Genomic DNA, 26,387 nt, shown 5'->3' with positions numbered 1-26,387 from the left:
CCCCCACTAGCCACAATATGGCCCTCCTAAAGTCTGAAGGACAGTAAACTGGCCCTTTGCTTCAATAGTTTGGAGACCTCTGTTGTAGGCCATTCGGGTTCCCCTGAAAACCTGCCTTGTTGCTAGGATGTGAGAGCCATAGGGTGCTCATTCCCATTAGCAAATTACTGGATTTAATAGATATAGAAGATATACTAGATATAGTACTTTTTAACAGGGGTTACACAATACTGAAAAGTTATTTCCAGGGTTCCTCTGAGTTGAAAAGGTTAAGAAAGGCTGATCTAAACATTTGATCTAAAGCAGGAGGATCTGTATGACAGACGGGCAGCTTAGTACTTGTAGAAGTAGGGATAAGAAATGGAAGTCCCCATATTTCACTCATAACATTCCTTTGCAATTCAAAGTGGCTACTGAAAGCTAGAGGTCGACCGATATGGGTTTTCCTTTGGCCGGTGCCGATATTTAGAAATCGAGGTGGCCGATGGCCGATATATGATGCCGATTTTTGCGCCTGATTTTTTTTTTGACAGGTGCCACTGGTTGGCACTGGCAGGTGACACTGGCAAGTGGCACAGGTTGGCACTGGTTGGCAGGTGCCACTGGTTGGCACTGGCAGGTGGCACTAGCAGGTGGCATTGGATGGTACTGGCAGATGGCACTGATTGCCACTGGCAGGTGGCACTGGTTGGCACTGACAGGTGGCACTGGATGGCACTAATTGGCACTGGCAGATGGCACTGATTGACACTGGCAGGTGGCACTGACAGATGGCACTGATTGACACTGGCAGGTGGCACTGGCAGATGGCACTGATTGGCAGGTGGCATTGGCAGATGGACTAATTGGCACTGGCAGGTAGCACTGGTTGGCATTGGCAGGTGGCACTGGATGGCAATGGCAGGTTTCACAGCCGATAGTGTAACTGTGTGAAACTGAATGCTCTCTGCAGCGCCGCAGTGTGTGAGACTGTATGGAGAAAGAGAGAGGAGCTGACAAATTCAGTGTGATGTCGGAGGTGGGCGGGACCCAGCAGCTACCCAGCCAATGATTGGGCTGTTTAAGAAAGGAGCAGGGGCCACATACACGCAGCGGCCCACCCAGATCCCATCCTATTAGCTGGTGTTGCATAGCTGGGTCCCGCCCACCCCCGACATCCAACCTCAATTTTGACCTCAATTCTCTCTCGGCATACAGTTTCACACACCGCGGCACTGCTCTGCCAACAGAGTGTGAAGTTCCTCCTCCCTTCTCCACACTCTGCTGGCAGAGGTATGGCCAGTGTTCAATATCGGCCTAATTTGGATAATAATTGGTCGATGTCGATTTCTCCAAAATGGCCAAATATCGGCCAATATATCAGTCGACCTCTACTGAAAGCACCACACTCAGGGAACGAATGAAACTTCTTCACTGAGTACATAAAGTTTTACAAAAGGAGTGTCTCCATCTGTAATATACACTCAAGTTTAAATATCTCAGACTCCCCCCAGCTCCAGGATCTAATGGACCGTAGCCAAGCAAAAGGCCAGATTTCGCGGTTATACACAAAGCTCAGAGGAAAAGTCTTGAAAGGCGAAGGTCCAGCTAAAAGTAGGCAGGGCTGGATAGCGGATGTAGGTCCGATATCCCAAGAACAATGGGCTAAGACCCTCGAACAGGGACACCTGGCCTCTATCTCTCCATCCCAACGCGTGTCCCATCTGTTCCTCATATATAGAGTATATTATACCCCCCAAAAACTGTGGAAAATGGGTAGGAAATCTAGTGACGAATGCCCTAGATGTGGGGCACCGGGAGACCTCTTCCATATGGTATGGAAATGCCCAAAATTATATAGCTATGGCTAGAAATAGTTCTTAAAATAAATAGGGTCCACCCTGAAACCCGAGGCCAGGGCTTGTTTGCTGGGGATATTTGAAGAGAATAGAATCCCTCCGCTAATTAAACCATCTGTCCTGAGGTGCCTATATCAGGCCAGGCGGCTGATAGCACTAAATTGGCAAACCAAAAATCCCCCGGTAATTGAACAGTGGGCTAATGCAATTAACTCCATGGTATGGTGTGAGAGAGCAATGTTCATAAAGTTAAAGAACCTAAGGAAATTCGGGTTATTATGGAACCCTTGGTTGACAGACATGGGATTCCCTCCAGAGTGAGATTGTCATGAGGGTGGACCAGCACTCGATTGGCGTGGGTGGACTGCGGGGGGGGGGGGGGGTGGGGGGGTTCTCTCCTCCTCTCCTGCTTCTGCCTGCTTAAATATGGATATCTGACCATGACTAGGGCATTCAGGACTGGCGTTGCGCGCTCGAAGTGGGCTGGGTGGGTGGGTAGATGGGGTGGGGGGTGGCGGGGGGCTTATAAATGCATATTGAGGGCTGGTATTGCTGTGTAGGCGGGCCATAGTTTTATTATGATAATATCCAGCCTGCTATGTAAGTTGTTTTATATAACCTATAGTACTGTTATTTATATTTGAAAAATTATCAATAAAAATATATTGAGGAAAATAAAGAGGGGTTGTATTGTCCCCCATCCTATGACACAGTTTGCTCCCAGTTGGGGTGTCTAGATGGGGGTACAATATCCTTATCGCTCGTCTGTTGCTAACAATATATTTTCATTCACGTTTATCATGACTTACGGTATGTTATGTCAATGTAACCACTCAAAATTATCCTCTGCTTCACGTTTTAATGCATATCAGTTTATGTCACAGCTTATCTTATCCTTTTGTATTTGTGAAAACTTCAATAAAAATTATTGAATCTAAAAAAAAAAATATCTCAGACTCACATGTTCCTTGTGTCATACAGCCAGATCCATTTTCCGCTTCTTTCAATTTAGGTTCCTCCATTTGTTGAAACACAGGATTGACTGCAGAGAACAATAGAATTTTATGTAGAAAGATTTATAAAAACACAACACATATCTCCAAATTTTACAGCATGGGGTATCCAGGTGTGAGTTACAAAAAGGAAGTGGATATGTCTCTGGCCACTTACTGTGAGCTTGCATGACACGAGACATGTTCAAGCCATCTTTCATCCTCAGCAGACACAACCCATAGTTAAAGTCAAGTGCATCACTGCAATGTGGAGACAACTGGGTTACTCATATTATATCTCATACATATTATTACATAAAACTGCATGCCATGCTCCATACTTCAGAGTCATTCCAGGGGCACAAATATACAGTACATGGGACCTACATGGGAGAAATGTGGAGAGTTTATGCTTACTAACTCCTCAGAGCTAAATTATAGTGTATCTTCCGTCAAAACAAAAAGCAATCTCTATGAGTGTGTTTCTTATCTATGTCCCATTGGGGATATTTCCTTTCCTCTCCTGTCCTGAAAACAGAACAAGGAGTGAGAGGAGATCTCGCCAAAGTGAAGTCAGGTATTACAAGGACAGGTGTCCCCATTGTAAGTTTACTTGTCATATGCTATTCTAGTGACAAGAATCGATGGAGAAGATTGACTGAGATAATCTTCCCAGCAGGACAAAGACAACAATAAAAGCCTGAAAGGGGTTTTAAATATATACTTTAGATGCAACTGGTGGCGTCACCGGCGCATGTGCTCTGAAGGAACGGCACACGGCTCTGGCCACTAAAACAGCCGGAGTCCCTGAACCTGGATGGAAGACTGAGTGAAGATGGAAGCATCTTTAGTGGTGACAACACACCACTGGAGGGCTTTGTTCTAAGGTAGGTTTCACATAATATGCCAGTATGCGATCCATACTAGCACATTATGGCTATACCTTACAGAATTTAAGAAAAAAAAATGGCTGCTTTAATGTTAGAGCCACTGGTATTGATTTACTAAAACTGGAGAGTGAAAACTCTGGTGCAGCTCTGCATGGAAACCAATCAGTTTCCAAGTTTTTTTGTCAAAGCTTAAAGTGGTTGTAAAAACAGAAGATTTTTTATCTTAAAGCATTCTATGCATTAAGATAAAAAGCCTTCTGTGTGCAGCAGCCCCCCTCAGCTCCCCTAACACTTACCTGAGCCCCATCTCTGTCCAGCGATGTCCAAGCCCTTGTACACACGGTCGGACATTCCGACAACAAAATCCGACGGATTTTGTCCGACGGATTTTGTCCGAAACTTGTGTTGCATACACACGGTCGAACAAAGTTGTCGGAAAATCCGATCGTACGTAACGTGGCGACGTTATTTCATTACAACAGGACTACGTTCAGGCTAGAAGCCAATAGCTTTGGTCTAGGAATTTGATCTGAGCATGCGTGGCACTTTATCCGATCGGAATTCTCTACACATGATCGGACAAAGTCCGATCGGATCATGTTGTCGGAAAGTTTTATAGCCCAGCTCTAAAGCTTTGTCCGTCAGATATTCCGACGGAAACAGTCCGATGGAGGCCACACACAGTCGGATTATCTGACAACGCGGCCCGATCGGACATTTTCCGTCGGAATATCCGACCGTGTGTACTAGGGCTAAGAGTGTCTCAGCCGTCCGAGATTCTCCTTCCTCGTTGGTTGACACACAGCAGCATCGCCATTAGCTGCTGTCAATCAAAGTCAGCTAGCCAATCAGGGGAGAGAGGGGTGGGCCGGGGATCCCTGTCTGAATGGACACAGGGAGCTGTAACTCGGCTGAGGTGCCCTCATAGCAAGCTGCTTGCTGTGGGGGTACTGAACAGGAGGGAGGGGCCAGGATCACAGAAGAGGGACCCAAGAAGAGGAGGATCCGGGCTTCTCTGTGCAAATCCACTGCAACAGAGCAAGTAAGTATAACATGTTTGTTATTTTTATAGGAAAAAAAAAAACAAGACTTTACAAGCACTTTAACCTCCCTGGCAGTATGATTATGTAAGATTTTTGCACCTCAAAACGGTACAATGTTTTGCATAGAAATTTGGGGTTTTATATTGTAGGCCTGTAATTCTTAGGAACAACTCACCTAAATCTGTCCAAACAAGAGTCTAGTAGACATCCCGGGTATGATAAAGTTTGAAACACATAAATTATAATATAATAAATAACCATAAATAATTATCAATAATAATAATAATAATAATAAATACTGAAATTTATTTTCGGGGAAGGGCTTATATTGCAGTCCTCCTAGAAAATAACACTAGGTCTTATTTTCGGGGTAGGTCTTATTTTTGGGGAAACACGGTACCTCATAGACGTCATCAGGGGTCATGTGACCCCCAATGACGTCAGACTGCTGACGAAATGCACTGGGTGTGGTCGAGTGTGATACATCACTTCTGTTAATAGTGGAATGCAGGTTGAGCATTGCTGGAGGAAGACTCTAGTCACTATATTGGCAGATATATGGAATCAAATGTATCCTTGCACATTGCCTGATGGGCACATATTGGACAATGAATTTTGGACACATATTAACTCATTTTGTGGACACTGTATTATAAGTCACTAAAGTTATCATCACACACTGGAGAAATCTGGTGACTCTCATATATCACTATATTGTATTATTATTATTATCATCATTACTTTTCCATATGGTTATCAACTCGCTAGGGACACCTAGTGGTTGCCTATGATACTGCCTTTATTTTCAATCTATGAGGTATATGTTTGTTAAAGTGTAAGTTCACCTTTACAGAAAAAAACAGTAAGGTGAACACAGATCTCCGGTTCTAAGCCCCGGTATATGCGCGCCAGGAGCCCGGGGCTTAGAAATCCTCACTGTATCCCGACAGGATGGGCTATGCAGCTGTTGATTGGTCCATGTGACAGCGTTGACCAATTAGGGGGACTTTTTGGACATTCAGCTGAGAGGATTTCTAAGCCCCGGACACCTGCCACGGATATACCGGGGCCTAGAACCGGAGATTACTGTGGTCCAGGTTAGCGGGATCGGGGGTGAGGAAGGGGACCTGTGTAAGTTCACCTTACAAAGTTTTCTGTAAAGGTGAACTTACCCTTTAAAAAGAGTAGGGTGTGCGGTTCACTTAACAAAAATTTTTTTTCACAATTAAGTTCTTCAACTTCACAATGGGCAGCCACTAATATCACTATTATTAATATACACATACACATTGGCACAGGTAAGGGAATAAATAGCCTATTCCCCATCTTACAAGCTAAAGTTATAAGCCGATTGGCTAGCATGCAGAGCTGCACCAGATTTTGGACTCTCCAGTTTTACTAAATCAACCCCACTGCGTTAGTCACTCCTTAGCTAGGCCTTACATTCACTGATGTGGAGTTTTAAGGTTTAAACTCAGTAATGCATATTTAGCATTTACCACTGTTCCAAAATATTAAAATGTCACAATGAACATTAAATTACAGTTTTAACCATACATACTGAATTATTGCCACATAGCTTTCCACGTTACTTGGGTGAGACGTTTGCCAGTTCTTCTTATAGCCCAAAAACAAGACATTTGGTTTCATTTGACCTAACCCAGTTGCCTGCAAAATAGAAAGAAGAACAGACGTTTAGATAAAGTCATTGGGTACATGGGTGTACATGGGTGCGTGCAACACTATGCAAGCCTTTACAAAGACAAAGAAAATCTTTTTTCCCAGATAAATAAGGGAGATTTATAAACATTTCCACAAGGATAATCAACCTAACATAAGCACAGTTTAATTACATGCAAAATTTACATTTATTACAATAACTACTCATGTAATTTGTAAATCTCTTCCACTGTCTTATAGGATAATGCAATAGAATCCTTGAGTCTTGCATTTTTAATTATTTTTCAATTAGTTCACATTACAGAGAATGTAATAATTTGCAGACTGGAAACAAAAGAGCTTTTTTTTTCATCTAGACCCTAAATTATGCCAATCCAGAAAATGAAACAGAACTTTTACGTGAACTGATCCTTTAATAATTATACATATATATTCCATATTTCTTTATTACTGGTGTGTGCTGCGAAGATTTGTAAGTGAAACATTCACAAATACAAAAATATCGTACAATTAAAAAGTTTTTTTAGCAGAGACCCTAGAGAATACAATAGCGGTCATTGCAACTTTTTATCTCACACGGTATTTGCGCAGCAATTTTTCGAACGCGTATTTTTTCAGAAAAAAAACTGTTTCATGCTTAAAAAAAACAAAAAACAGTAAAGTTAGCCCAATTTTTTTGCATAATGTGAAAGAGGAGGATACGCCGAGTAAATAGATACCCAACATGTCACGCTTCAAAATTGCACGCGCTCGTGGAATGGCGCCAAACTTTGGTATTTAAAAATCCCCATAGGCGACGCTTTAATTTTTTTACTGGTTACATATTTTGGGTTACAGAGGAGGTCTAGGGCTAGAATTATTGCTCTCCTTCTAACGTTCGCGGCGATACCTCACATGTGTGGTTTGAACACCGTTTTCATATGTGGGCGGGACTTACGTATGCGTTCGCTTCTGTGTGCGAGCTCAGGGGGACAGGGGCGCTTTAAAAATTTTTTTTTTTTTATTGTTAATTTTAGTTTTATTTTTTTAGTTTTACACTTAAAAAAAAAATAAAAAAAAATTGATGACTTTTATTCCTATTACAAGGAATGTAAACATCCCTTGTAATCGGAATATGGCACGATCAGACCTATTTACAGTGAAATATGGGGTCAATAAGACCCCATATCTCACCTCTAGGCTGGGAAGAATAAAAAAAAAAAAAACGATCCTGGCTTCCTAGCCAGATCGGCGCCGTTATTTGAATACCGAGGCTGGGCGTGACGTCATAACATCGCGCCCGGCCTCCGAACGATCATAGAGACTCCGGGGACAATCTAGTCCGCCGGAAATCTCTATGATTACTTGCTGGGGCCGGCGGATCCTGTGACCGACTCACCGATGGAAACGGTGAGTCGGTAGAAGTACCGGAGGGCGGCGGGAGGGGGGGGCGTCCCCTCCCACCGCCCGTAAGAACGATCAAGCGGCGGAACAGCCGCTATGATCATTCTTATGGTGTAGGGAATCGCCGGCTGAAAACGGAAATATCTGAATGATGTCTGTGGCCTCAGGCATCATTTAGATATAACCACTGTAACCCCATGACGTCAATAGATGTAGTGTGGGAATCAAGTGGTTAGTGTGGGAACCAAGTGGTACATTTGGTACTGCAGAATTAAATGGAGAGGAAAAGTGAGCAGCTCAGAAAACTTGAGTCATGAGTGTATTACTGAGCACCAAAACAGGATGAACACAAGAATAGGTGCAATTTTACAATCACTAAGAATCTATTTAAAATAAAATTCTTTAAACCCTACATAAGACATACAAGCGGTACATACCTGCATCAGCATTTGAGCTCCACTTCGCAGATCATCTGCAATCAGACCTGTATAGAATGCTCTAATTTTTCTCTTGTTCAACCACTTGATGTGACCTTCTGGGTTCAGCTCTTGGAGTTTCTGTTTTCGTGGACCCTTTGCAAAAAACAGAGGATATTTTTCATTGTATTTTATTTTAGGTTAACAATGAGGTGTTCTCAAAATATATCTTAATAAAAAACTAACATAATAATTTTTTTAATTGTTAATAAAAAAAATATTTTGTAAGTTTTACATTTTATGTGCATTTTATATCATTTTTTGCTGCAGAAACAGTGCCAGTAGCCAAGAAGTCCTGAAGAGTGAAGAAAACAAAAATGGGATTTTTATATACAGCTTACATCACGGGACACAGGAGCTTCATTACATAATGGGTTATATAGGCACCTCTGGTGATTGGACACTGGTTGACCCTAATTAAAGAGAATTCCTCCCCTATATAACCCCTCCCATCTGGGAGGCACCTCAGTTTTGTAGCAAAGCAATAAGAAACCACGTAAAACCCAAGAGGGGCGGGAGCCCTGTGTCCCGTGATGTACTCTCAAGAAAAGGATTTTACAGGTAAGCTGTATATAAAAATCCCATTTTCTTGATCATACATCACGGGACACAGGAGCTTCATTACATAGTGGGATGTCCCATAGCAATGCTCAGGTTGAGGGGAGGGAGACACAGAACATAAATATAGACCGCCAGGGACCTGAGGACCTAGACTGCAGCCTGCAGTACACTGCGCCCGAAGGCGATATCCTCTTGCCCTCTGACATCCACCTGATAGAATCTGGTGAATGTGTGGACTGATGACCAAGTCGCAGCCTTACAGATCTGAGCCAGGGAGGCCTGGTGATGCACTGCCCAAGAGGCACTGACAGCCCTAGTAGAGTGCGCTTTCACCTGAAAAGGAGGAATCTTCCCCTCTAAGCTATAGGCCTGAGAAATAACTTGTCTGATCCACCTTGAGAGAGTGGACTTTGACGCTGCCTGACCCCTTCTAGGGCCTTCCGGCAGAATAAATAAACAGTCAGTTTTCCTTATCTGAGCAGTTGCTTGAAGATAAAGACTGATTGCTCTAACCACATCTAAAGTGTGTAAAGATTCTTCCTCTATGGACTGAGGATTCGGAAAAAAGGATGGTAGGATTATATCCTGATTCAGATGGAAACCCGAAACCACCTTAGGTAGAAAGGACCCGCTGGGACGCATAACCACCCGGTCCTTTTGGATAATTAAATACGGCTCTTTACTGGAAAGAGCTGCCAATTCTGATACTCTTCTAGCCGTGGATATGGCTACTAAGAAGACCAGCTTTTTAGTCAAGAGAGCTAAAGAAGCCAGATGCAAAGGTTCAAATGGTTGGCCCTGTAAGGCAGAGAGAACCAAATTCAGATCCCATGGGCATACCGGAGGTTTAACTGGCGGTTTTATCCGCATAGCCCCCTGGATAAAAGCCCGTACTAGGGAGTGTGATGCAAGAGGTTTTTGAAAAAAAAAATACCGACAGGGCCGAAATCTGCACCTTGATGGTGCTCATGGCCAAATTCATCTCTAGGCCTGACTGGAGAAAGGCCAAGATTCTGTTAATGACATACTTTCTAGGATGCCATCTCCTGAGTTCACACCAGGAAACATATGTCCTCCAGATCTTGTAATAGATACGCCTGGAGGCCGGCTTTCTGGCATTGACCAGAGTAGAAAGGACTGGCCCCGAAAGGCCACGGTCTCTCAGAATGTGGGTCTCAGCAGCCAGACCGTCAAATTCAGACTGCGTAAAGCAGGATGGTAGATTGGACCCTGTGAGAGCAGATCTGGCCGGAGAGGGAGGGTCCATGGCCTGCCCACTGCCAACTTCATGATTTCTGCAAACCATGGTCGCCTGGGCCAAGCTGAGGCCACCAAAAGGACCGACTTCGACTCCCTCTTGACCCTTCCCAGGAACCGCGATAGCAGCGGGCTCGGGGGGAAGGCATAGATCAGATTGTACTGATCCCAGGGAACCGTCAGAGCATCTGACCCCTGGGCAAGCGCATCTCTTGTCCTTGACACAAACCTGTCCAGTTTCCTGTTGAATCTGGACGCAAACAGATCCACGTCTGGAGTGCCCCACTTGTGACATATGTTCTGAAACACGTCGGGGTGCAGAGCCCATTCTCCTGGGCATAACTGCTGGCGGCTGAGAAAATCCGCCTGCCAATTCTCCACTCCTGGGATGAAGACTGCAGAAAGACACGGAACATGCTCTTCTGCCCAGACAAGTATGCGATTCACCTCCTTTTGGGCCACCAGACTTCTGGTACCGCCCTGGTGATTGATGTAAGCCACTGCGGTGGCATTGTCGGACTGAATCCGAACTGGGAAACCTCGCAGTCTGTAAGACCACTCTATGAGTGCCATGTAAACTGCCCGAATCTCCAAGATATTTATGGGCAGCAGACTTTCGGTCGCAGACCATTTCCCCTGCGAGCACGTTCCCTCTAATACGGCTCCCCAGCCTGTCAGGCTGGCATCCGTTGTGACAATCTTCCATGAGAGGGGAAGAAAAGTTTTGCCTTTCAGAAAAATTCCTGGTTTGTAACCCCCAGACAAGACTTTTGCGTGTCCCGGGGGATAAACGCATAGGAAGCTCCAGGGATTGGGGCTTCCTGTTCCAAACTGCAAGGATGCATCTTTGCAGAGGCCTTGAGTGGAAATGGGCGAATGGGACGGCCTCGAATGAGGCGACCATCTTTCCCAAAAGTCTCATACATAACCGAATGGAGGAAGATCTTCTGCCCATAATCAGGCGCACCAGATCTCCAATGGCCAAGGCCTTTGGCCTTGGAAGAAACACCCTGCCCTGAGCGGTGTCGATAATCAAACCCAGGTAATCCAACCTGGTGGTCGGTTGCAAGGACAACTTTTCTAGGTTTATAATCCAACCTAGGCGCTCTAGATGTTCTAGCGTCCTGGTGACGCTGCGACTTAGGCACGCTGCAGTTCTCTCTACGAGAAGCAAGTCGTCTAGGTAAGCCATGACGGCTATGCCCTGAACTCTTAAGATTGCTAAGAGAGGGTCCAGAATCTTCATGAAGACTCGAGGGGCCGTAGCCAGCCCGAACGGCAAGGCCACAAATTGAAAATGGCGCCGCTCTACCGCGAACCTTAGAAACTTCTGGTGTGCGGGAAATATTGGCACATGGAGATATGCGTCTTTGATATCTATTGATGCCATGAATTCTCCCCCTTGCAGGGAGGAGACCACAGTGCGCATTGACTGCATCCGGAAGGTCTGGATATGTAAAAAAAAACGGTTTAGGTCTCTCAGATCCAGGATAGGTCTGACACTTCCGTTTGGCTTTGGAACGGTGAAGAGATTTGAATAAAAACCTGAACCCTGCTCTTTCGGGCTCACTTCTACTATCACACCCTGGGATAGTAACTGATCTAAGGCCAGGAATAGCGGCTTCTGCTTTACTGGATCCTTGGGGATCCTTGACCTTAGAAAACGAGAAGGTGGAATCTCCTGAAACTCTAGCCTGTAGCCCAGAGATACCGAAGAGATCACCCACTTGTCCTGAATCTCTTCCCGCCAGGCGCCTGCAAACTGCAGGAGCCTTCCCCCCACTCTGCCGAGCGGGGGCGCCCCTTCACAAGGAGGTCTTGGGGGTCTGCTTGGCAGGCTTTCGCCCCCAAGTCTTTTTCTGTCCCTGGGCTCGGCCCTGAGGCTTTCTAGCAGAGGAGGGCTGGGAAGGCCGTCGCCACTGTTTAGAGCTTGATGCTTCGGGAGAGAGAGCACGCCTAAATGAAGGACGTTTGCTCTTTTTGACTGGAAGGAGAGTAGACTTACCTCCTGAAATATTTTGGACGAATTTATCTAATTCTTCCCCAAACAAACGCTCCCCTTTAAACGGGAACCCAGTCAAATGCTTTTTGCATGACATCTCAGCAGCCCAATTTTTTAGCCATAGGGTCCTTCGCATGTGAACCAACATGAGGGACAAACGCGATGCTTGTTGGACAGAATCCAAAATCGCATCAATTATGAAACACAAGATGTGAGGCATTTCTGCATAATTCTCTACTTCCTCACTGGGAAGGAGTCCAAACATCTGTTTAACCTGTTCCTTGAGGAACTGACACAACCCCACGGCTGCGACTGTAGGTTGCACCACAGCTCCAGCCATGGAAAAGGAGTCTTTTAATAAGGTTTCCAGCCTTTTGTCAGCTGGATCCTTAAATACCTGCGCATTATCCAAAGGACAAGTTAGGTTTTTATTCACACAAGAAACAGCCGCATCGACAGATGGGACCCCCCATTTCTTGGTGAAACTTTCCTCCACAGGATAATGCATAGAAAACCTTTTGGGAGGAGTAAACAGTTTATCGGGATGTCCCCAATCCTCATACGTCAATTTATCCATTAAAGGATGAATTGGGAAGGAACAAGCAGTCTGTGGGGCTTTCCTGACTCCCAGGGAAGAGACAGAGGATGTAGCGACTTCAGCAGCCGGCATTCTGAATGTGGTACGCACCAATTCAGTATAATACTGCACCTGCTTTCTGAGTGCCTGGGAGGAGGGGACTATCTCCTCATCCTCTGACTCATTCGACTGCTCATGATCCCTATCCAAGGATAGGGATCCCTCCTCATTTTCAGAACAACTATCTGAGAGAGGGATTTCAGCAGAGGGAGGGGATCTACCCCTTTTCCTGCTATCTTTTAGGGAAGCAGAAATAAAATTCATGATCCTCCCTTCAAAACCCTCCAATGTAGCCCTAAGGGAGTCCTCAGTGACATAGACCGGGGCTGCGACATTAGGAGAGGCTGCAAAACCTGACAGGTGCACTGACTCGTTATGAGAGGCTGGCTCCAGTCTTGCAGAGGGGGATGGTAATTTACAGGCACTTTTGGAACCCCTGGACCTAGGCGGTGACTTGCCGGTGCTCTTATTACCTCCCCCTGAGACCCTCTTACGAGGAGACATAGTACTAAGCTACAAAGCAGAGGTACTAGTACAAATGCGATCACTGTTGCGCTTAAAGTCTCACAATAAATCAATATCTGCTTAAACTGCACAACCTGATGCTGAGTAGGTGTCTTAAGGTTTGCCTGGATCCAATCCCCATGGATGCTTACAGCCCGCAGTACAGCGCCGTGCACACTAACGTGCACGGCTCGCAACCACACCCCCCCCTCCTCCATTAGGCCTGGAGCGCGCCCGCGCGCGTGCACGAGGACCGCGGAATCCGGGGGGGGGGGGGGGAAAGGAGAACCCAAAGGGAGCAACGTGGGACCCCTGACCTGCGTGGGACCCCTCTTTACCTTTAACTGTGACAGGAACTGTAAGGAGACGTGAGTAGCTGGAGAACCAGGCTTTCACTGAGCGAGTTTGTATTGAAAGGCATGTAAGTATGCATCAGGCTGCTCTTACTCCCTCTAGTGGTGGAAACCAGGTAAGACATACAACTACTCACAATGAAGAAATCCATTCATATATTTAAATATATAGGATGACTTCCCTTACCTGTCCCCGCCGCAGGAATTGCTGATATCAGACCAATTCCAGCCTTCACCCATCACGGCGGGTATTGTTAGCCAACCTTCAGGTATATCTGGGGCTCTTACGAAAAGATCCTCCCACCTGGGCCATGTAGAAAGCTCTGCCAGAAACTTACGGGCGCTCTGAGTAAACAGTACCCCAAGTCTGGTTTTCCCAGAGCCCAGTCTTCCAATGGAGAGGACTTACAGGCAAAACCTCGTTTCTTCGGCAGACGAGGCCCGGGTACCATACCATCTTGGGAGTCAAATATCGGCCCGAGGTATGGATCCGGTTTGTTGTAGCCCTTCGGCCCTCGCAGGGACCTGCATAGAGCTAAGTTTTACGTGACCATCAACCAGACACTGGCGAAAAAACTGAGGTGCCTCCCAGATGGGAGGGGTTATATAGGGGAGGAATTCTCTTTAATTAGGGTCAACCAGTGTCCAATCACCAGAGATGCCTATATAACCCACTATGTAATGAAGCTCCTGTGTCCCGTGATGTATGATCAAGAAAAAGTTATACCTAAGGGTCACCATACATTTTAAAATCTGACTATACAATCTTTGTACGATTAACTTTTAATTTACCAAAACTATGGAACATGAGGACCTACCTAATCTGATCAATGTGTATCCAATCAGACAAACCCTTGAGTTTTTGGTAGATCTAAAAGAATATTATACAATAAAATTGCAATGTGTGTTGAGCTTACTTAGGCTGAGTTATGTATTTGCTATCCATCCACATTCCCTGAGAGCGTTCAGGGAGATAATATTACACTTGGAACGCTATCCATTTACTATAACAGCAACAATTCAATTGTAAAACTTAGGTAGACTATACATTATGCAGTTTTCTTTCCTTCAACCACGCCTGTAGGAAAGAAAATTGCTAGATTCCCCCATCAACATAGTCCATGTTGATGGGGAAATACCTCCTGAAGCAATATTGTGTTCTGCCAATGGGAAACTTTCTCCACCAACAGAATACAATGATCACTACTGGAGGCTATAGCCCCTGGCAGTGATCTGGCGAAAAAAAAATCCAATAGGCTGGTTGTACTGAAGTCAATCGATGGTTACAATCAGGATGCCCACCGATGGATCGAAATTCAGCCAGTTCCTGCTGAGCTGGCCAAATTTCGATCTATTTATGGCCAGCTTTACAGACATATTTATAAAACTAGAGGCTTGGGCAAATACTCTCAAGCCTCATTTTGCGTTGAAATACCACGTTGGCAGAAGCCCATTGATTTCAGTGGGCGAGTCTGCCAAGCAGTGCGGACCGTCAAATTTGGCAACTGCATGTATTTTAAACCCCACCGGGTGCCATGTTAGGTTTAGGGTGCCTGTATTAAAGGCACCTTAGCTAAAATCAATACTTTTACACACATTTCTTTTGGTCGCATTATTGTAAAATGACAATGTGTAAATAAAAATATACAGTGGGGCAAAAAAGTTTAGTTAGCCACCAATTGTGCAAGTTCTCCCACTTAAGAAGGCCTGTAATTTTTGTCATAGGTATACCTCAACGATGAGAGACAAAATGTGGAAACAAATCCAGACAATCACATTGTCTGATTTTTGAAAGAATTTATTTGCAAATTATGGTGGAAAATAAGTATTTGGTCACCTACAAACAAGCAAGATTTCTGGCTCTCACAGACCCGTATCTTCTTCTTTAAGAGGCTCCTCTGTCCTCCACTCATTACCTGTATTAACGGCACCTGCTTGAACTTGTTATCAGTATAAAAGACACCTGTCCACAACCTCAAACAGTCACACTCTAAACTCCACTATGGTGAAGACCAAAGAGCTGTCGAAGGACACCAGAAACAAAATTGTAGACCTGCACTAGGCTGGGAAGACTGGATCTGCAATAGGCAAGCAGCTTGGTGTGAAGAAATCAACTGTCGGAGCAATAATTATAAAATGGAAAGACATACAAGACCACTGATAATCTCCCTCGATCTGGGGCCCCACGCAAGATCTCACCCCATGGGGTCAAAATGATCACAAGAGCGGTGAGCAAAAATCCCAGAACCACACGGGGGGACCTAGTGAATGACCTGCAGAGAGCTGAGACCAACGTAATGAAGGCTACCATCAGTAGCACACTATGCCGCCGGGGACTCAGATCCTGCAGTGCCAGACGTGTCCCCCTGCTAAAGCCAGTACATGTCTGGGCCCATCTGAGGTTTGCTAGAGAGCATTTGGATGATCCAGAAGATGATTGGGAGAATGTCATATGGTCAGATGAAACCAAAGAAGAACTATTTGGTAGAAACACAACTTGTCGTGTTTGGAGGAGAGAGAATGTTGAGTTGCAACCAAAGAACACCATACCTACTGTGAAGCATGGGGGTGGCAACATCATGCTTTGGGGCTGTTTCTCTGCAAAGGGAACAGGACGACTGATCCGTGTACATGAAAGAATGAATGGGGCCATGTATCGTGAGATTCTGTGTGCAAACCTCCTCCCATCAGCAAGGGCATTGAAGATGAAACGTGGCTGGGTCTTTCAGCATGACAATGATCCCAAAAACACCACTCGGGCAACAAAGGAGTGGCTTCGTAAGAAGCATTTCAAGATCCTGGAGTGGCCTAACCAGTCTCCAGATCTCAACCCCATAGAAAACCTTTGGAGGGAGTTGAAAGTCCGTGTTGCCCAGCGACAGCCCCAAAACATCACTGCTCTAGAGGATATCTGCATGGAGGAATGGGCCAACATAGCAGCAACAGTGTGTGACAAGCTTGTGAAGACTTATAGAAAACGTTTGACCTCTGTCATTACCAACAAAGGATATGTAACAAAGTATTGAGATTAACATTTGATATTGACCAAATACTTATTTTCCACCATAATTTGCAAATAAATCCTTTCAAAAATCAGACAATGTCTGGATCGTCTGGATTTGTTTCCACATTTTGTCTCTCATGGTTGAGGTATACCTATGATGACAATTACAGGCCTCTCTCATCTTTTTAAGTTGGAGAACTTGCACAATTGGTGGCTGACTAAATACTTTTTTTGCCCCACTGTATGAGATAATTGTATTTCTGATGATGGGAAAAAATATGCATCTAATCTGTATACAGGGAAAAGCTACCTCTTTCCCTCTGCTGCCTATAGGCACAAGACTACTGTACCTATTGGTAAATCTAGTCCTGAACAATGTAAATTATATAAAATATAGAAATGTGTGGATATTTAGGTGGTGTACAAGAATAATAAATTGTCTCTTTTATGGAGAGTGAAGCATGGTGAACTTAGAAGCTGGCTTTGAGTTTGGAGCCACACAGTGTATTGAATTCTCTTGTAGCGATCATTTTAACACTTCAATATAGGCCGGAGCTCAGCGTGAGTTCTTTAAACTAAATAAGCCTTATTGAAACTTACAATAATTATATTTCCACACATCATTAGGCTTTGTTTTTTTGTAAATGTTCCCACAAAATCCACAAGAGCAGGCCGGAAATTGGGAGGTCCAGTCAGGACTAAACACTGAGGCCTAGGCAAACAGATAAAAACAATTAGCAAAGAGAAATCTCATACAATGACTTTTAGTGGCAGCCACATTCTGTCCTATAGCTCAAGTCCACATTGCAGCGATTTGGCATGCAATTTGACATGTCAAATCGCATGCCAAATCGGCGGCTATTGCTGGCAATGGCACCTTTCCGAATCAGTGCGACGCCAACCTTTGCGGGGCCACACCCATTTCCAAAAGTAGCTTCTGTACTACTTTTGGGCGACTTTGGGGTGTGATTTGTATAGACATCTGTGCAGCAACCCGAAATTCGCCTCCGAAGTCAGGACGGACATGCAGGAATGAAATCCTGCGAGTTTAGCTAAACTCACACAATTTCATTCCCGCTATCAATGTGAACCTGGGTACAATCCTGGAATCCTAGTTCCATAGTTGTCATCCATGTGCTTTGACTTCAGTGCTTTCTTGGCTGCTGACCAAGTACAAGTATGGAGATTAACCATTTTGGACACTTTTCTGGCATGATATACAGTATGCTTGTTCTGGGTGAAACATACCATTCTGACATATTCAGACATCTAGTATTTTTAAAAGGAGGCCTGTAGTGGCCAAAGTCATGGAAGTGACTTAAAAAAAAAACAGCAGTTCTAGGCCTGCAAAACCATGTATCTCCTCCCTCTTGCTCTCAGCTGAGCAACAGCAGCAGAGGGAGCCAGGGAAAGCAGCTCCTGCTCTTCTGCTCAGTATGCCATCTGGCTCAGACACAGAAGGATAACGGAGCAGATTGCTTCTACTTACCAAAAGATCCTTTGCCCCTTTATTAATTAGGAGCAGAAACTGCTCTGGTTTCTCATATTGGAAGAATGGTGCAAGCATAAAGTCATGCTTTGTTAATTCCCCTAATTCATCTATGAAATAGGGTTACCACCAGAACTGGGTATCGGTTATTATCTCTTAGGCCACTTCAGCTTGATTTCCATGATTTTTACGACATTGAAGTCCTAAGTAAAAAAATGTGAACAAACATTTTCAAGATCCAAAACATCGCAACAAGTGACACTAGGGGGTTGATTTGCTAAAACTGGAGAGTGTAAAATCTGGTGCAGCTGTGCATAGAAATCAGCTTCCAGTTTTTTGTCAGTGTTATTCAAAGCAATTTAGCAACTAAATTGCTATGAATAACACAGACACTTTCATTTCAGGCATTTACTATAAATTGCACTTGCAGTAATCATTGTATAAAGTGCACTGAAAGCATAAAAATTAACTTTTCTTATTTGGTCCCTTTTAATCTGATAAGGCCGAACTCCAGGAAAAATCTAAATGCACCCTTGTAGGGCTATGCTCACACTGCAAGGGTTAAATGCTAGTTTCTCTCTAGGGGACTTGGTAAAGCACTTTTACTTACCTGATCTTATGCTCCAGCAAGCTACATATATATACTTCAAGACCGCAATACGTATATATACATAGTGGTTTACCGAGGCTAGGGCTGCAGCTGTCAGCCAAAACCCTGCTATTGTTTTTTTGCAGCCGACGATTCTCTTTCTGATAAAAGTGATCCAAGCAGCTAGTTAACTGCTTGATTGCTTTTAGAACCCCATGCTTCTCGGGCTTACCGTTCTCCCCGGCAACCCTGGTAAATGACCGGACGTTTTTTTGCAGCTGGCCACAGAGGTTAACAGAGACCTATTATCTAGGAAGCCTGGGAGCGGCATTGTGACGTCTCTTATGGTTTACAGTGGATGTATACATTTTTTTTGGAAAGCATCAGATCAATAGCCTTTTCTTTTTTTGATCAGATGCTGTCAGTAGACTTATACTGTAGACCTCAGATGTGTCTGTAATGAGGACCTGTCATGATTATTGTTATCACAAGGGATGTTTACATTTCTTTTGATAGCAATAAAAGCGCAAAAAAAAAAAGGGACAGTGTAAGAATAAGGCAAACGCATATGTAGTTCATGCATGAATACATGTGAGGTATCACCACCAACGTTATAGTAAGAGCAATAATTCTAGCACTAGATCTCCTTTGTAACTCTAAATATGTAACCTGTAAAATGTTTAAAGCATTGCCTATGGAGATATTTAGGTATTGTAGTTTGTTACCATTCCACATTTTAAAGTTCGACATGTTAGGTATCTATTTTCTTGGCATAATATCATCCTTTATATTTTACCCCAAAAATGTATTCTATAATGTCTTATTTTGCATTAAAATTCATTAAAGTATATTTTGTCTTAAAAAAATTGTGTTTGGAAAAACTGCTTTACAAATACTATGTGACATAAAAAAATTGCAATGACCGCCATTTTATTCTCTAGGATCTCTGCTAAAAAATATATATTGTTTGGGGGTTCTAAGTAATTTTCTAGCAAAAAATACAGATTTTTACTTGTAAATAAAAAGTGTCAGAAAAGGCCTGGTCTTAAAGTGGATATTCTGGTGGAAGAGACTCAGGCAGGGCTAACAGTCCATGGGTTAGGGGGTTCAATGCTAGCCTTACTGCAATCAATATTACGCTACTGTGTGAAAGTGTTTTACCATCCAGATAGAAACAAACATTTCACCTATGCCAGCATTGGCACAGACCTACTGTAAGGGGGGATTTTTACTTTTCTCAGAGTTGGTATATCTGTTTGTTACGTTAAAAAAAAAAATACCTGTTGATCTTGCCAGAAATCGTGTCAACTTATAACTAGAAATGTAATATAGAAATGTTTGCGCTTTTCCTCATGGAGCGCGGCATGAACAAAGAGAAGCCAAGATTTTATGTTACCTGAAGTTTTTAATATGGTCCTCTACTTGATTGAGCCCCACACAGTAGGAAAGAGCCATGTTGTAGGATCCAGCTTGCACAGAGGAACCCCAATTTGCCTCTAAATGAGAATATGTACAGTAATTTTCACATCTTGAGCTATTGAAGTGTGAAATTAAAAACTTAATATTGAGGTAAGTACTAGAACCTGTTTTTTTATTTTTTTCTTACATCTCAAAAATGCCTTCCAGCATTTTAAGCCAAACATCTAAATACACAGATGAAATACATACATTGTATAAAGTTTATCCTGCCTATAACTGGTAATTCTGTCCATCCAGTTTTGGGATTTACATAGCTCTGCAATATAACACAGCCCTACCTTGCAAGGCAAAAGACCTGATTTTTCTGTGTCACAGTTCAATAACACTTATGCTGCATACACACGAACGTTTTTTCCGTTAGAATAAACTCTGACGGTTTTGCCAACGGAGTTCCGCTGAAACGGTCTTGCCTACACACGATCACAACAAAAGTCTGAACGTCTAGAATGCGGTGATGTACAACACGTACGACGGGACTAGAAAAAGGTAGTTCAATAGCCAGTAGCCAATAGCTTCCCTTGCGTAGTTTTTGGTCCGTCGGAACAGCATACAGACGAACGGTTTTCACGATAGGAATTGATTCCGTCGGAAAGATTTAAAACATGTTCTATTTCTAGGTCCGTCAGAATTTTCGAAAAAAATCCCATACTGCTCCAAATTTTTGAAACTTTTAAAATTTTGAAACTTTTTATATTTTTAAAACTTTTTAAAGGACAGTATGTGTCTTTTAATTTTTTTTTTTTAAAAGACACATACTGTGTTCACACTGTAATAGGGACACTTGCACGGTCTTGCAGACATGAATCCCATGATAGTGACTTGTAATATCCTCTGACTTTTTCACCTGACAGCGGAGTCCTGGGGATGGTTAAGGTGGTTATTGCCAAACTATAGATAGTTAGGTGAATAGGGCAACTGTCTTAGATCACCTGCAGAAAAATACCCAGACAAAATGTTTTCTGTTTTGGAAAGGATTGGGAAGGATGATAACCCCTATTAGGGTTTTACTGTTCTTTGGGGCTCTGATAGAGAGATATATTATCACATAGGGTTGCCACTTTTTCGTTAGCAGGGCACAGCAATTTTATTTTTTTTGTGAATATACACTATAGGATTGTAACAGATGGGACACCTTTGGGCACTCCAAAGAGAATAGTAATGCGGCATAAATAGAAGAAAACTCAATGTATGGTGGTGTGCTCCAAGGTAAAAGTGGTGTGTGCTAATCAGATGTACTGATGAGTGCAATCGCACTACTAAAATAAATAATTCTAAAATATAAACAATTAATTATATGAAAGAATAAAGTGCATACAGGGGCGGACTGACAACTCATGGGGCCCCCAGGCAACAGGGAATTATGGGGCCCCCAGGCAATCAGAGATTATGGGGCCACACAATATACACACACAGTATACAATCACAGAGTATACGCATACATGTTTCTATTGGCTGAGAAGGTACTGAAGAGGAGGGACAGCTATGATCTCAGGATTTTTAGACCAAAAGGATGTCGGTAAGGGACATTTCAGAGACAGATGTAAAAAAAACACAGATTTTTACATACTGTCCCTGGTTTTACTGAGGCTGGCAACCCTGATGGGGCCCCCTAGTGACCCGGGGCCCTCGGGCAGTGCCTGAGGGGCCAAATGGTCAGTCCGCCCTTGAGTGCATACGTGCCATAACCCATTGCTGAGACAACTTACTATAAGTGAAATCTACTAATCAATAAAGTGCATGAGTGAAATCAAAAACACATTGCTAAAACAAACTTGCAGTGAGTAAAACCACTTAATCAATAAAGTGCATGAGTGACACACATGTGAAAATACAGTGTAATAAATGTCTGGCTGAGTAAGTAAATGCAAAGTGCCAATACAGTCATTCACATGTAAAACCAATAATATATATGTGATCCGTGAGTCTAGGTGCCAGAACTAGAGGAGTCCATGAATAAGTGACTCAAATAGGAAATTGAGTGATTGGGTGGTCTTGCAGCTTCTTGGTGCACTCAAACATCAGGTGCAGTGGCCCCTTACCTTACTGCTGTAAGGTAAACAGCATTGGTCGATCCAAAACACTGTACTCTGTGGAATGCTTTAGCTGGATCTGTGGCTCTGCAAGCCTGCAGGTGAGTTTCCACTAGGCACTTAGGCGATGTGGTCACAATTTACCATAAAGCAAGGAAGAAGGGACCCCAATAGTATGTAAAATATTTCACATTTATTATAAAAGAACGTATCCAAGGTACTCACATTTAAAACATTAAAATCTTGCAAAACAAAACGAGCGCCACCCTCGTGCTCGTGCTACTGGTGCCCCGGTAGTGACGTCCAGAGCATGAGCTTAGTTTTTTGGATGTGTTTAACACATTCAGTATCCATAGCTGATTAAAATATGTTTTTACCCAAAATAAATTCTAATTACTCTTTAGACAAGACGTGTAGGCCACCTTTCAATAAGGATTTAGGCTCCATGTTTAAACTGACTCTGTCAGGTTCCCCTGCAAAGAAAAGATATCATCTTTATCTGTTCTGTCACCTATGCTGTCGATGTCCGACTCATCTGAGGCACTTCCGGGTGTGTCAGCTTCCTGGTTCCCTGCTAAGCACTGAGGTTCCTCCTGCCAGCCCCACCTCACTATTGCATCTTGCAGCAATGCAGGGACTGGTGACAGGCATCTCAGTGCTCTTCAAGGGGCCAGAAATCCTACAGCATGGGTGTTGGGATAGGCAAGTTTATCTCTTCATAACATAAAATCTTTATTTCTATTTTTTTTATTTTGTGAGAGAGTCAGCAAGCAACATATATACATTTCTTAGACATACATTCTTATGAATGATACACTATGCCCTTGTACACACGGTCAGACATTCTGACAAGCAAATCCGTTGGATTTTGTCCGATGGATTTTGTCCGAAACTGTTGCATACACACACGGTCGGACAAAGTTGTCGGAAAATCCAATCGTTCAGAACGTGATGACGTTATTTCTTTACGACGGGGATAGTAGCCAATAGTTTTGGTCTAGGAATTTGATCTGAGCATGCGTGGCACTTTGTCCGATCGGAATTCTCTACACATGATCGGACAAAGTCCGATCGGATCATGTCAGAAAATTTTATAGCCCAGCTGGAAAACTTGGTCCGTCGGAAACTCAGACGGAAACAGTCCGATAGAGCCCACACACGGTCAGATTATCCGACAACACGGTCCTATCGGACATTGTCCATCGGAATGTCCGACCGTGTGAACAAGGGCTATCACAATGTAAACACTGTGCCACATTTTAATTCCTCTCCCAGGGGACTAGCAATAGCTGAGGGGCAGATAACTCATTGTGTACATACATACCAGGCTTCTTGTATAAGACGTATGCCAGTAGAAATATGACTATACCAATAGCGATCAGAGCAGACTCCCAAGCCAACAGGAACATAATAACTACAGAGACTACTGCTCCAAACAGTGATGCCCATTTACTGTAGTATTTAAATGACGGTCTCCAGCCTGACAGGGAAAAAACATTATATATAAAAGATCAAATTACATTGTTATACTTATACATATGAAACAGATATAACTTGTAAGAAAAAGATAATTAAACTCTGATTTGTGCTGTATGGTTCAAGAGAAACTAAACTCTGGAAGATGTGTCCCCAAAAAAAGGACATTAAAAAAAGGCCAATAGAATTTGTTTTATTAATTTCTAGTATTATCTGTGGTCTCCCTGCAGCTGATCTTTCCCCCATTATTGACTTATAATGCCTTATTCTACACTGTTTCTATGTGAAGGCAGCCATCTTGGTAGAGGCAGGGTCAAAACCTCCAGCAAGGAGAACAGTGAGCAGCATAGAAGTGACTTTACCAAATATTACTCCAAATCTCTTGAGACTAACGGTCAGAGGCAGAAACACCTTAGATGATCTCACACTGCAGATATACAGCTATAGGGCTGTAGACACAGAAGTTCATAGGCACCCTCATATACCAGGAAGTGCCCTGCATGTTTTCAGAAGGAACTGAAGATAAGAGGTACATTTTCTGCTTAGGCACAGTTAACACTTCCAGGTGTTCCTTAACACTGCTACCTCCTGGTTCTTTAAGAGGTTTCTGATGCCGGGAGGCCGGACGGGGTTTCTGATCATGCGACCACTGTGACTGGCTGTCACAGCGGTCACATGACATGAAAGATCCTAAAGAGGTTCAAACCTGCTCCTTCAAAGAATCACCTCCAGTTTTGTGGAGGAAATGTGTGAGATGCGGTTGTGTACAAGATGACAGTGAACTGCATATGATCAGAGCAGTTCACTCTACAGTGAATCCTTACCATGGTTTAGAGGAGTGATTTCTAAGCTGTGGCCTGGGGGTTGGATGTGGCCCTTAGCTTGCCTTTCTCTGCCCCTTGGGGTACTATTCCACCAACCAATGACAGGGCACCATTCCTTCCAGTGACACCATGGATGGGCCACAATTCCTCCCATCGACATCAAAAATGGGGCACCATTCCTCCCACTGACACCTACGATGGGGCACTATTCCTCCTACTGACACAAACAATGGAGCACTATTCCTCCTACTGACCCCATCGATCGGGCACTATCCCTCCAATTCATACCAACAATGGCGCACTTTTCCTCCCACTGACACCAATAACGGGGCACCATTCTTTCCACTGACACCAACAATGGGGTACCATTCATTCCACTGATACCAACAATGGGGCACTATGCTTCCCTCCAATGCTTAAAACCAATGATGCAGCATTGTTATGCCCACTGACCACAGTATGGCCCCCCTAAAGCCTGAAGGACAGTAAATTGGCCCTTCGTTTAGAAAGTCTGGAGACCCCTGTTTTAAAGAAACATACTGAGCATTCACTGTGTCACTAGCGGGGCTATTTTGAGTCTGAATACTGTACAGAATATTTATACCTGCCTACATGATGGCAACTTTTACAATTTAGAAGGATGCCTGTTCCATTATAGGTTTTATCTTGCTGTGTTTTGGTAAAATGTACAAGATAAAAACTGGCATACTTACCTGGTGAGTTAGTTATAGAAGCATGAAAACAGCTAAAATTAATCAACGCATATGAACACAGGAAGAAATTAGAGATGATTGGTGCTATGGTGTTTAGTTCACCTGCAAAAGATAAATTTGTAACCATGCATGAGTATTTACATGTGAGTTTTATAAAAAGAAAGATCATAAGCAAACAAAACATTGTAGGAAGCCAACCTGGAATAGTTTGTAGGTATGTAAAAAAAAAGAAAAAAAATCATATATATATATATATATATATATATATATATATATATATATATATATACTGGTATATGCCTGTCTAGATTTGTCTGTGTGCACTGTATATTCACTGGCATTTTGCTCTGCATGTTCATCAAATGGGTGGATGTAAATAAGGGTTTTAAAGTGAATATATAGGAAGGGGCTGTACTATTGAAAAACAAACCTTTAATAAAATTAACTGCTAAATGGCATATGTCAAAAACAGACTGGGCCCTGCAGCTGTAATATTTACCACATTATAAATAATTGCAATGTTACTTCAATTTAACATTCAAGAATTAACATTCTTGATATCCAATGGAAAATGGAAACAAATTGTGTAGTGAACAGGACCCAATCCAGCAATTATCTGGTTGGCATATGTATGAAAATAGGAATCCCCACTAGCATATAATGATCCTTAAGGGAGAAGTACACCCAAAGCTTGTTTGGCTCGTTTGTGGATCACAGCAGTGCAGTTCGTTCTGACAATCACCGAGCAATGAGAACCGAGCAATCAGCAGTCTTTGATTGCTCAGTTCTTGCTTTGATGACACTATTTTAACTTGGGGGGGGTCTCTCTTAACCTGGATTGTCTAAGGGAAGTAGTACGGATTTATCCCAATTAATAATGTATCCAGAAAACGATTCAATTTTTTTTTATTAGTGACATTAAGCAGCTTAAAGAACCTTCTGTATCCCCAAGAAACAGTAATGCATCATCAGCATACAAGGAGATTTTTTCAATCCTCGTTCCTCTAATAAATCCGCAAATAGATTCCACCTGTCAAACGGCCTCGGCCAGTGGTTCAAGGGCCAATGCGAATAGTAAAGGAGACAGGGGACACCCCTCTCTCGTTCCTCTGTATAGTGGGAAAAATTCTGAAACCGTGCCATTTATTTGCATACATGCCCTCGGAG

General features: G+C 43.3%; 1 protein-coding gene across 1 annotated transcript in view; it reads right to left on the bottom strand.

Annotated features, from left to right (window-relative positions):
- SLC12A3 (solute carrier family 12 member 3) overlaps window positions 1-26,387 on the bottom strand; it is a 95,823-nt gene that overhangs the window by 12,253 nt on the left and 57,183 nt on the right. The window contains exons 14-21 of the mRNA XM_077454731.1: window positions 25,221-25,322; window positions 23,532-23,687; window positions 20,095-20,194; window positions 17,221-17,332; window positions 8,264-8,398; window positions 6,325-6,431; window positions 3,009-3,091; window positions 2,800-2,880 (exon numbers count right to left, since the gene is read on the bottom strand). Of these exons, the coding sequence (XP_077310857.1) occupies window positions 2,800-2,880; window positions 3,009-3,091; window positions 6,325-6,431; window positions 8,264-8,398; window positions 17,221-17,332; window positions 20,095-20,194; window positions 23,532-23,687; window positions 25,221-25,322 (876 nt within the window). The remainder of the gene's footprint in view (window positions 1-2,799; window positions 2,881-3,008; window positions 3,092-6,324; window positions 6,432-8,263; window positions 8,399-17,220; window positions 17,333-20,094; window positions 20,195-23,531; window positions 23,688-25,220; window positions 25,323-26,387) is intronic.

The sequence above is a fragment of the Lithobates pipiens genome, unplaced genomic scaffold (genome assembly GCF_037356315.1).
Source record: "Lithobates pipiens isolate NorthernLeopardFrog02 unplaced genomic scaffold, aLitPip1_a1.2 Scaffold_10, whole genome shotgun sequence".
NCBI lineage: Eukaryota > Metazoa > Chordata > Amphibia > Anura > Ranidae > Lithobates > Lithobates pipiens.
Note: the sequence above shows the minus strand (reverse complement) of the source record. Positions and strands in the feature narration are given on the sequence as shown.